Here is a 13,170-nt window from a genome sequence, read left to right on the forward strand (position 1 = left end):
GGTACGAAGCCGAAGTTCGCCGTAGCAACGGGCGCCTAACAGTGGGGCTCCAAAAACATAACCATGAAACCAAGATTCTAACTAGCCTAAATAATAGTCTTCATTCACCACACATATAAAATTGCCGTATCAAGTATCCAGTGACTGAGGTTGGCCCGATGGGTGGCTTCTCAGTTTTTTCAGCAAAGCATCCCGATTCTATACCCATTGGACCATTGTCCAACCAGCAACCAAAGCTGGCGTGTAAGAGGCTAGATAGGGACCAAATGACATTCAGAGAGACAGACTAATCTACACTACACTGGTTGAAGTTACCGCAGAATGCGAATTTTATTACAGCTGAAGTATTCTGCTATCGGTTTATTCAACAATTCTTGTATTTTCTTCCCAAAGAACATGCGCTAAATGCACCTGTCCCCATGGCTTAAGGACGTGCGGTAGCCCCTGGAGCAAGTGCTACTGCATCAATGGGAAGTACTACTTGCCTGATTCCGAAGAATGCGTCCGAAATGAGGAGGACTGTATTTCCTCCAGCCCCACGAGGTGAGACTCACATTTCAGTCCTGTGACAGGCAAGGCAGTGACTCACATTGTACTGCTGTAACCAGCGTCGCAGTGCTGATTACATTTTCAACGTCCATGGCAAACATTAAACATTTACCTGCTAAAGTCGAGTTTTCTTTCGATATCTTCGCATGGTTCGGCCTGGATTGGTCGGTGGTATTTGTGCCTGTCGGTTCTAGCCAAATCCATTTATCGTCACTATAAAGAAAGGTGGATGACCGGCAGAGCTCTAAACATAACGGTAAAGACTTTATTGCATCACGCATTGTCATTTAGTAAAGACGGTCACAATGGCTTTCTGGTGGCTAATACCTACACCGATCGGCATACTCGCAACTGCAGACACATTCTTTGACAATGTCAAATCGATGCACGCATGCCGCTATGTGGTCGGTATGGCCGGATCGGTGTGGCACCGCAAGTGAAATGTCTCCAAAACCTAACGCGTAAAGCACTCCTTTTTTTCTTTTCGTTTCGACGCATCCACATAGAAATCATCGACAATGACCAGAGAGATAGTGTCACGTGTCATCTCAATTAACCCACGCGAAGTCAATAGCCATGAGTCTTTCAACGCCGCATTTCGACATCGAAGAGGCTTTAGCACTTCTTCGCCGTATTCTCCGTTTCGCGAAACACGCCGCCCTCTCTGGCCTGCCGCTTGCGGTTGGTCTCTCGGACACGTCCTTCGTTGGTGTTTGCCGCGCGCCACCGTCGATGGTGCTCTCGTCTAAGTTCGCGCCGTTGCACTCCGCAAGCGAGCTGCTCTTCGGCAGTGCTAACCACGCGTGGCCTCCCCATCGCAACTCCTACTAAACACCGAACAACAAGGCTCTTTGCGGAGCCGCAGCAGAGCCCCGACGAGACCAACCATTGTTTTATCCAAGGCAGCCGATGACAGTTTTCGACATGCTGTTCTGCATACTCTATGCGTGATTCCGAAGAAGGTAAGCACTGTTCGCTTCACTTTGCTGACTGCTTGTAGTCTTTGCCTCGCGGAGCTATGAGCCAATTTATGAGTGCTTGCGTGGGTATGAGACATTGATGATGATAGTTTCGTGTGCGGACAAGAAAATTTTATGACACCCGTGCCCATCGAGTTTCCTGCAATAATTACTAGTGGGATCCCTGGCGCCACACTCGTTCAGTCACCATGGGATTGATAGGAAGTACATGGATTTGTCGGCCCTTCGCGCTCTCGGATTCAGACGTTCTCGTGGCTTGTTTATTAGGCTTTGTATAAGGCAATGGCTCGCCGAAAATAAATTCGTAAGGGAGTGTTATGTCGCTTGCAATGCATGCGTCCGTGGCGTAATGCTTTAAGCATCGGACTTCTTTGTCAGAGTTCCTGCCTTCAGACAATTCTAATAATCGTTAGTTATTTATTTATTACGCAATCCTTTGTTGAAACTGACGAGTTTCCAAAGTCACGAAACAGCCTGAAGCCAGAAGGACAAAGAGGCCAATCCATGCAGTTCCCACAATTACCACTCTGGCTCAATCGCCCCTATTGCACCTCCCGTAGACACTAGCGCCACAATTCTCACTAGTAATTATTGTAAGAAACTCTATACCCTAGTCCTATACCGCCATGAGCAATTGTTTATGATAGTTTTTTGTGTGGACACCAAAATTCTGCGGTGCCCTAGCCATATACGACTACCCTGCAAAAAGAAAAAAGTGCATCCAGTGCCGTGATGCAGAACTACGCCAGGCCAGGAGCATGATGGCTTAACCCTTGCGCCACAAAGGCACTTTGATTTTCTTTATTAGAAAACGTAAGCAATAATCCAAGATTCCAGCTAGCCCACTTAGCCATCTTGACTCACCGCATATGTACACGATGCAGTATCACGTACGTAGTGCCTGAAGCTGGCCCGATGAATAGTTTCGAACTCAGTTCCTTAGCAAAATGTCCCGGCTGTCTAGCCTTTTAACCATTGTCTATCGCGTGACCAAAGTTGGCGTGAAAGAGGCTAAATAGGGACCAACTGTCAAAGAGATAAACTAATCTACAGTAAACTGGGTGAAGTTATCACAAGATGCGAATTTTATTACAGCTGAGGTATTCTGCTCTCCATCTATTCAACAGCTTTTGCATGTTCTTCCCACAGAACTTGCGCTGAATGCAGCTGTCCCCATGGCTCAAGTGTGTGCAGTACCCCTGGGAACAAGTGCGACTGCATCAATGGGAGGTACTACATGACTGATTCCGGCGACTGTGCTGAAAATGAGTGGGACTGTATTTCACCCAGCTTAACGAGGTAAGACTCACATTTCAGTCCTCTGACAGACAGGGCAGTGATTCACATTGTATTGTCGTAACCAGCGTCACAGTGCTGAATGCACTTTCAACGTCCGTGGCAAACACTAAACCTTTACCTTTTAAGATCGACTTTTCGTTCCATCTCTTCTCATGGTTTGGTCGGTGGTAATTGTGTCTGTCGGTTCTTGCCGAATATATTTACCGTCACCCTAAAAAAAAAATAACGCCTCCCGCGCAGGGTTTCGAAACTCGGCCCGCCAGCCTAGCAGCGCGATACATTAATCATTACGCCAGAAAAGCACTCATTTTCCTTTACTCCATTGGAGCGAGATATTCCGAGAACCAACGCGCTACAGAAATTTAAGATGACTGGAAACAAATTCAGAAGTTCGGCAAGCACATACAAGCACCAGTAAGGATATCACTCCGGTGTCCTTTATTGTGTACAGTAGACACTATGAGCTTAAGCACCAGATTCCCGAAAAAAACTACTTAGTGCTTCGCACATACGCTGCAATTTTGTCAGCAACAACTAGCTATTTGAGATGATCGGCTTACGGTAATGATTATGATTACGATGTCCTAGAATGGTACATACGCAGAACGCGGAATGGGCCAAGAAGCCTTCCGGCGCTTTCAAAAGAATGATAAGGATTCCCATAATATGGCACATGCCGATGACGCGAGCGGTAGAATGGCACGTGACCACAACAAGAAAGTGACCAAGGATTGGGCGGTACATACGAATTGTGCCATAACGAAGTATCTGTATGAGATGACCACTGCATGTTAAAAATCATGCGTTGCGTACTACGCCACATATCCAGAAAGGGAGATTGGACTAGAAGCTGGCGCTGATATCGCGTTGACAGCTAGCTTTTTGAGATCACTGCCGCGTGTCGATTTTGGTTATCATTTCCACACTGCGGGACATGCCGCGTTTACATCAATGCGACAACTGGCTCATCACATCGCATCACATCAACTTTCTAGCTCATCGCATCACTGTAAACGCGGCCGATGCGCTAGAAATGCGCGTCACTATAATGCGGCAGGGAAGTGGGAAAGTGGACTTTTTCCAGTCCCCAAAAAAGCTTCTTCAACGTCATGTCTTGACTACCGGCCAATTTCCATTACCAGTGTTTGCTCCTAACTGATGGAGCATGTCATCTCTTCCCACATCATGAGATTTCTAATTTCTAATAACTTTTCTCAGCACAGTCAGCAAAAATTCCTTAAGAACTTATCTTGCGATACGCAACTTGCACTCTTCATAAATGACATCAGTTCGCAATCAGACATTAATGTACCTGTAGACTCACTGTTTTGAGACTTCAAAACATCTTTTGATAAGGTACCCCACAATCGTCTTTTCTTGAAACTTTCAGTCTTGAATCTCAATCCCCTAATTTATAATTGGTGGCCCAGTTTTCTGACCGGCCGGCAACAGTTCGTTCTTGGAAATAACTTTTCGTCTCCTCTGTCTCCTGTGCTTTCTGGGGTTCCCTAAGGGTCTGTTCTTGGCCCCATTCTCTTCCTAATGTACATTAATGATCTTCCTAATGATATATCTTCTAACGTACGCCTATTTGCGGACGACTGTGTTCTCTACTGACCCATTAATAATAGCTCAGATATCCTGTCGTACAGCGTGACTTACAAACAGTTAAAAATGGTGTAAGACATGTTTAATGTCATTAAACGTAAATAAAACATTCTTAGTCTCTTTCCATCATGGGCATTCTTATGTAGCGCCCTCATATCTCTTAGGTAAATCAATATTATCATCTTTGACATGTTATAGATATCTAGGGCTTATCTTAACGCACGATCTATTGTAGTCCGCTCACATCGCTAAAATAACTAACGAGCCTAACCGCACCTGACAGTGAAGAAAAGCGAGCTCACGTTCACATTAATTGGAGCCTAAATGTCGCCCTCAAATCGGTTGGACTGCGAGAGATTACGGTGAATCACGAAAGCGACTCCGCAGCCTTTGATGATTACTGGAGATTTTAATGCCCACCACCATTTATGGGGAAGTTCTAAAATAAACTCGAGAGGCAGAAGATTAGTGTCACTTGCCTCCGAACAAGAACCGTGCTTATTAAATGATAGAAGCCCCACCTTTCTCCGTGGAACTGCCTACTGTAGCTGCCTGAACCTCACCTTTGTTTCACGCTCCTTCACTAGAAAGGTCAGGTGGTTTCCGGATATTGAAATGCGGGGAAGTGACCACCTAACTACTTATCTTGGGTTTAAGGGCTGACGGGCTCCAAGTTAGCCGGCGTCACACAATGCATCGACTGGCTGATGTTCAAGTCAATTGTCGAAGACGGCTGTCGTGATGACTTGTCCTTTAGCCTAGAGGACATCTTAAGGGTGCCTTAGGGGCTACGAAACATTCGCTTCTGAGAACGTATACATGCACCGAATACGACATTGACCTAGAGAAGCTTCGTGCAATTCGTCGTCGTGCAGAGCGAAGATACAGGCGCACGAAGTCTCTACATGACTTGAGGTAGGCCAGAAGGACTCAAAAGAAAATTCAACGTCGCATGGACAAACTTGCATTGCAAAGCTGGAAGTAATTCTGCCAATCTTTGGATCCACGAAAAACTTTGTCTCACATATAGAGAACTGTTCGTGGTCTCCGTGGAACCCCTCAGCAGCGACACCCTTTCAAGACTTTGGCCCTTCACCAACAATGCAGCGACATTGACGTCGCGGAAGTTTCTGCAGGAAGATTGCTGGCGAAACTAGTTCCACTGGAACATGGACGCTCCACCACTCACCGATTTCACGCGACCCCCGCATGGATAGTCCTTTCTCCATGGACGAGCTCGAAGCTGCACTGGCCTTGTGCAAGCGTTCAACTTCACCAGCACCCGATGGTATAACCTACTGTGCCCTATGTAATCTTGGCGAAGAGGCTCGGAAAGTGCTCTTGCTCTTGTTCAACAGCTCCTGGCAGACAGGTACGCTTCCCCAGGAATGGAAGACCAGTCACCTGATTCCACTGCTCAAGCCTGGCAAGTCGCCTGTAGACATTGCATCATACCGACCAATTCTGCCTGCCAGTTTCATCGGACAACAAATGGAGAGGATGGTTCTAGCACGGCTAGAATGGTACCTCGAACATTACCAGGTATATCCAGATGCAGTGGCCGGTTTCAGGCGTAGCCGTTCTTCCATAGACAACGTTATCGACTTGGTGACGTACGCGGAGCGCCAGAAGTCCTGCAAAAGATTATCTGCTTCCCAGTTTCTGGATGTTAAAGGAGCGTACGATAACATAACGCATGAGGCGATATTGAACGCGTTAGAGGCAGAAGGACTTGGCGGCAAAGTCTACTTCTGGATAAGTAGCTATCTACATAAGAGATCCTTTTTCATACTTACCGAGGATGGCCCGACCTCCCAGCATTACGGTAACCGTGGGGTGCCTCAGGGTGGAGTACACAGCCCAACGCTCTTCAGTCTAACACATCCTGCCAGGCACCGTTAGGCTTTCCATCTATGCCGACGACATTTGCATTTGGACGTTGGCTGTGACGCCACTGCAGCTTCGCGCGCGGCTTCAGAAGTCAGCCACTTTAACATCATCCTACATTCGAGAACAAGGACTTCATATATCATATGAAAAGTGCGCAGTGGTGGCATTTACCAAGAAGTCAATGTATCCATACGTGATATCTGTCGACAGACAACTGATATCGTACAGCACGAGTCACAGATTTTTGGGAGTGGTCATTGACAAAAATCTCTCCTGGACCCCTCACGTGAATTATGTGAAAAAACGTCTTACAGGAATTTGCCATGTGTTTAAGTTCCTTGCAGGAAAGACCTGGAGAGTGCGAATACACTCCATGCTGCAACTGTACAGGGTCCTCTTTATTGGATTCCTGCTGCATAGCCTACCGGTCATGTCCAACACCTGCAGAACTAACCTGAATATAATCTAAAAGATCCAAGAACAAGCCCTGAAGATATGTCTTGGTCTACCACGGAGTGCGTCAACGACTGAAGTTATTGCAGTCGCTCAAGATTCCACTATTAGAACGCACATTAGCGTTGAAACAATGCATGTGCACATAAGACACTTCGCACGGACCCCTACCCACCACCTAGCAAGTCTCCCAGTAGATAGGCCCCACACGACATTCAGTGCGACTGTCTTCGCGCACCGTGCCTCTTTCAGGTCAGGTTACGCACATGTGGCAAGGCCTTCCATTCCTCCATGGTGTAAGCGCCGTACTCAAGTGAACCTTACAATCCCAGGACTTCAGAAAAAGTCGGACTTGCCATGATCAGCGCTCAACAACTAACTTCTCTTGTACGAGAAATGCAGCGACTGCACACACGTCTACACTGATGGATCAACTACATCAACCAGTTCTGGTGGCGCTGTACTTATGCCAGCAATGAGGATAACCAAGCGGTTCAAGACTGCCCATGTCACTACGTCTGCAGCTGCACAGCTCGCGGCTCTCCGCGACGCACTTCATGTGATAAATGCTGAAAGTCCTAGATAATTGACAGTCTTCTGCGAATCAAGGCCGGCCTTGCAATGTGTGCAGTCGTTTCTCCGACATGGAACTGACGATCAGCTCACGTGCGAAATCGGGGAACTTGTCCGTCAGTTAATAGCAAAATGCCATGATATCTCTTTTCATTGGATACCAGATGATTGCGGTATCATAGGAAATGATGACGCCGATAAGGCAGCTCGCGCATCAAACCAAGAAGATCGCTGCGTCCCCATTTCTCTCTCAAGGACCGATGCCGCGAGACGACTTGGCATTCTAGCACGCACGATCTCCTTAGCAGAGTGGAATACCGTTCATACAAGGCGCACAAAACTGCACAGACTAAACCCGTCACTTCAGCTCAGACGTCTAGCCGGTCTGCACCGGCGTGAAGCGTCTCTTTTGTGTCGGTTATGGCTTGCAGTTGCCTTCACAAATTCCTACTCAGCACTAATTGGAATGACTGATAATCCTGCATGTGATGTTTGCGGATGCGAGAAGAACATTGACCACTTATTGTGCCATTGTCCTCAATTTCAAGCACAAACACAATCTTTGTCCAACACATTGAGGAAATTAGATGATCGTCCTCTGAGGGAACAGACAATACTAGAGCACCGTCCCGACCGATCATCGGATCAGAAGGCAATGAAGGCACTTTTGTGTTTTCTCAGAACTTCTGGTTTGCGCGAGCGGCTTTAACTCAAGTGCTGTCCGTACAAGTATCTACACCTTCTCTCTCTCCCTTCTCTCTCTCCCCTTCTCCCATCCCCAGCGTAGGATAGCCAACCAGACTATTGACTGGTTAACATCCCTGCCTTCCTGTATTCACCTCTCTCTCTCTCTCTCTCTCCGGCGAAATGTGAAATTCGCCCCTCCTTTGGTAAAAAGTCATGCCTACAAATATTTGATAAGGCCCAAACATGAATACGCATGCTCAGTTTGGGACCCTCATCACAATAATCTTTCTAACATGCTTGAATCTGTCCAAACCCGCGAGCCCGATTTGTCTTCCATGACTATTCTTCACGTACTAGTGTCACAGCGCTAAAATGTAATGCGAATCTTTCTAGTCTAGAAACGAGACGTGAAGTGTCCAAGCTCATCCTATAGCACAAGTTTTATCATGCCCCAATTGGTAACAGTATCATGTCGCCCGCTCACCGCCATTCATCCCAGACTAATCATTCAAAGTCAGTATACCCCCCGCATGCGCGCACATCATCCCATCTGCATTAGTTTTTTCAACGTTCAGCGAGAGACTGGAATGGTCTGCCTGAAAAAGCGGCGGACCACTCCAGTGCGACTAAGTTCAAGGCTGCCAACGAACAGCTTCTTTGAAGCTGCCAACGCCCCATGTAAGACCCCTCTCCAGGGGCATTTCAGGAATAAATAAATAAATAAATAAATAAATAAAGAGAGAGCGATGGTCAGAGGGAAGGGAAAGAGGAGGAGTTACCGATGTCTAGTATCTCTAGGAAATGGACCTGATAGCTTATATTTAGTGTCATATTGACATTATGCCGGGTGGCAAGCCAAGCTAAACAAGAAATAAAGAGAAAAGTCGCATATCGGAGTACATGAGCACGAGATCGCATCGCTTTATGGATTATGGGATGGAAACTTGCTGTGCATCTGCAGCACTCGCCAAACTGCGGGACCGCAAGATTGCTGAGAAAATGGCCATCCCCAGTTTCGACGCCAGAAGTGCTGCTTTTCCTTCGATGTGTGACACCGTTGTCCGCCACCATAGCACCAAGGGCAATGCGCTACATGTAAACGCTGGCCAATCCCACTACTCGCCATGCACTGGAAAATGTCGAGCGCTGCCGTCGCATACTGTCGCATTCATGGAAACGCGGCTACAACATACGCATAACGGCGGATCGGGCACGAAGCGCCACTTCACATTTATACTGATCGGGATGACTTCCACACAGATGCACATACCCACAGCGGTGATCGCCCGAGAAGCAGCCTGTACATTTGAAATAAATAAAAAGAAGTGAGGAAATGCTAGGCTTTATAAGATTTGTCACATTGCCGTCATACGGGTCAGCCAGAGAACATGCGCGCAACGGTTTCTCCCATGTCCAAAATGGAGGAATAAAATGGGCGAATATATAGCATTTTCGTAACCGCTTCATGCAAGCTTCGTTTCGCATACGGGGTCTTTCACGTAACTTGAGCAAACCTTAAAATATGTGAATGCCACATAGCTGAAACCAACCAAGGTAATTTTTTTGCCTTCACTTCGAGATACTTAGATAATTGTACGGCATTCCGCATAATTGCGTAATTATTCTTATTAAAGTCTCCAAGTTATCAATTGTTTTAAATATATGAAAAGTGCCAGTGAGAAAATTGTAGAGCAACATAAAGAAACTCGCGATACAGCATTCTGTTGCCCAATACGTGCTATATGAAAGTGTTTTTCCGAGCGTGAAAGCAGCCCGCGAATACACGCCAAATTGCCGCGCGACTCACCGCCAGATGTGCTTTTAAAACGTGTCTAAGCTATGGAATCATATAAATTTACTTAGGACAAAGGGAACTGCTTTGAAAGACGGTATTGTGAGACACACAGTGGGAGAGACTGTGAGGCGCCCATCGCCAGGCTTTATTATCGTGTAGCTCCTTATTAATGTGAATTATAAAAAAAACATAAACGTCTTTAAAGTCAATTGCTATGCTTCTCATGAGACAAAATTTAGATACTCTCAAGATTTCTCCGGATACGTGTTGGACTAACTATGAAATCCTTATCATTGTGCGTGTACGTGTACGTTCTACTTAATCTGGCGCTTCCAGATATTGTTTACGGTGAGCGCTATTTGTGATCACGCTTCCTGTGCACGGCTTAGTTTTGTGTTGGCTCGAAAATGGTTATCTTCCATGACTATTCTTCATGTACAAGTGTCACAGCGCTAAAATGCAATGCGAATCCTTCTAGTCTAGAAACGAGACGTGAAGTGTCAAGCTCATTCTATATCACAAGTTTTATCATGCCCCAATCCCTGTGCACGGCTTCGTTTTGTGTTGGCTCGAAAATGGTTATCTACACCTTGAAATGTATATTTTGCATATCATTTCATTACTGCCCCTCTGGTAGCGTCAAAGCGAACAAAGATTTCGGTCATGCATGTGTTCAGAGCTAAAGGGCAGCGCACGGTGCTTTCAATTAATGAAGCGAGCAGCTGCGGAATTAGCTGTGCTCAAGAGCGCTACAAAGCTTGCAGGCTTAGAGGGTACTATATAGATACTAGAAACGTTCATACTTTGCAGTAGGAACAAAATCAAAACCTTCGAAGGCTCATATAGCTTACCGTTGCAATGTCTAGGCTCAGTTAAAACTGCGTTAGAGTGAGTATTTGCTCAGTATGTAGAGGAGGGAAGTAACTACCCAGGGCTCCAGGTATGTTGTGAAGTGGGACTTCAATCTTTGCGGTTGAAGGGGAATATCCATGATCAGTAAGAACTACCTGCTGTTCTCTTGCGAGGAGCAATATTTTTTTGGTGCTGTTGGGGTTTTTTGCCTTGATAGCATTCTAGCTATAACTTTGTGCCATATCTTCAAAGATCCTATTCATTCTTCCTCTTACCCACTGCCACTGTCATGATAATTATTTGGAGAAAATTAAAGTTGCCTTCATTACGTCGAAACATAGAATGCTTCTTCTCCACTATGCGACAATTTCGAAATGTAATGCTCCAAACGTCGCTTGTTCTCGCTTTAAAGCCATTGATCTATAGCATCTTTTTTCTCTGAATGTACATTTGCGCGAAAATGACAGCCACCTATACGTATGGCCTTCATTCTCTTTTATACATACCCGGAAGATTTCCACGCTGTTTTACACTTTGTTTAGTGCAGAAAATATTTTCAATGTGCTGCTTCGATATTTTCGTTAAAGTCGGACATCACGCTTTGAAGCTGTCTAAAACATTGGAATCAATGTCGTACAAAGTTTTTGGGGGTATAAGTAAAGTTTTGTGGCTACTTAGCAGTCAGAAGGCCGTCCTTAAAAGAAAAGCATGTACGCCTGGTAACAATAACCACTGGTGCACGGAGATATGAATAATTTTACGTTTATAATATACCGATGGAGCCGCATAACGCAGTGTACGTGTAACTGGAAATGAGATGAAGCACTGGCTGTATCATGGGCGTTTTAGTATTCGAACTTGGATAACATCTTAGCGCTAGCGAACAAGGACAGAGGGGAGCGCATCATTCTCCTACGACGCACCTCTGTCCTTGCTCGCCAGCGCTATACTGTAATCCAAATGATATGATTGGGCTAGCCCTTAAGAGGAAGCTTTAGCTCGGGCCCAACTCCGACGCGGCCTATTCAAATACATGTAAAACGCAAAAACGTTTTTATGAGATAACCCCTGGACCGATTTTGATGAAATTTGTTGCATTTGAAAGAGAAAGTTAAAGTCTAGTGACTGTTGGAAGCGGAATTTCGATTTAGGGCTTGAATTTTCTTAAAACGATTTTCAAATATTTGACCGTTTGAAAAATATAGAAGCACGAAGTTCACAAATTCATAGCTCTGCATCAAGAACTGATATTGTGGTTCTGTAAACGGCATCCATTAGATCATTCAAAGCGGACAAATCTAATATGTCATTTTACATCTTACGTGAATTTGTTACGTTGGTTACAACGGTTCTGCAAAAGTTGTATTTACTTATGATTAAATTTTTTTTATATTCATGTGTAACATATCAATTTTGTCCGCTTTAGATGTACTATTAGATGCAATTCCCAGAATTGTATTATCATTTTTAGTTGTTTAGTTACGCAGTTGTAAACTTGATAGTTTCGTTTTTAGAAAACTTTCGATTTTTGCCAATTTTTAATAAAAAATTGACAACCAAACTCGAAAATTCGAAACAAACAGTCACTAGATTTTAAGTTTGTCTTTTAAATGCAACAAACCTCGTCAAATTTGGTGCAGTGGTTGCCGAGAAAAACGAATTCTCCTTTTACATGTATTTAGATAGGAGCACTCGAGCTAAAGCTTCCTCTTAAGAGGAAGCTTTAGCTCGGGTGCTCCTACCTAAATACATGTAAAAGGAGAATTCGTTTTTCTCGGCAACCACAGCACCAAATTTGACGGGGCTTGTTGCATTTAAAAGAAAAACTTAATTTCGATTTAGGTCGTCAACTTTTTATTAAAAATTTGCAAAAATCGCAAATTTTTCGCAAACCAAACTATCAAGTTTACAACTCTGTAACTCAGCAAGAATAGGTGATATCGCAATTCTGTGAATTGTACCTAATAGCACATCTAAAGCGGACAAATTTGACATCTTATACATGAATCGCAAAAAATTTATTAATATGTAATTACAACTTTTGCAGAACCCTCGTAAACTACGTAACAAACTCACGTAAGATGTAAAATGACATATGAAATTTGTCCGCTTTGAATGATCTAATGGATGCCGTTTACAGAACCGCGATATCTGTTCTTGATGCAGAGCTATTAGTTTGTAAACTTCGTGCTTCTATTTTTTTCATACTTCTGAAATTTTGTAAATCTCTTCAACAAAATGCAAGCCCTAAATTAAAATTCCGCTTCCAACAGTCACTAGAATTTATCTTTCTCTCTCAAAAGCAACAAATTTCATTAAAATCGGTCCAGGGGTTATCTCAGAAAAACGTTTTTGCGTTTTTACATGTATTTGAATAGGCCGCGTCGGAGTTGGGCCCGAGCTAAAGCTTCCTCTTAATGCAGCATCGCACATAATAGGCTAACGACAATTACAACCGTAATGACCATCATACTCGCCATGCCT

At 44.7% G+C, this 13,170-nt stretch overlaps 1 protein-coding gene across 21 annotated transcripts in view; it reads left to right on the forward strand.

The window, feature by feature from the left end:
• Positions 1 to 13,170, forward strand: part of LOC126538704 (uncharacterized) — a 133,956-nt gene that overhangs the window by 11,006 nt on the left and 109,780 nt on the right. For 16 of the 21 annotated variants that reach the window (XM_055074870.2, XM_055074867.2, XM_055074856.2 and 13 more), the window contains exon 4: positions 394 to 543. In XM_055074870.2, coding sequence (XP_054930845.2) covers positions 394 to 543 — 150 coding nt within the window. Of the gene's footprint in view, positions 1 to 393; positions 544 to 10,004; positions 10,183 to 13,170 lie in introns of those variants that run through there. The other 5 variants (XM_055074861.2, XM_055074869.2, XM_055074854.2 and 2 more) reach the window with 4 other exon arrangements.

The sequence above is a fragment of the Dermacentor andersoni genome, chromosome 8 (assembly GCF_023375885.2).
Source record: "Dermacentor andersoni chromosome 8, qqDerAnde1_hic_scaffold, whole genome shotgun sequence".
Lineage (NCBI taxonomy): Eukaryota > Metazoa > Arthropoda > Arachnida > Ixodida > Ixodidae > Dermacentor > Dermacentor andersoni.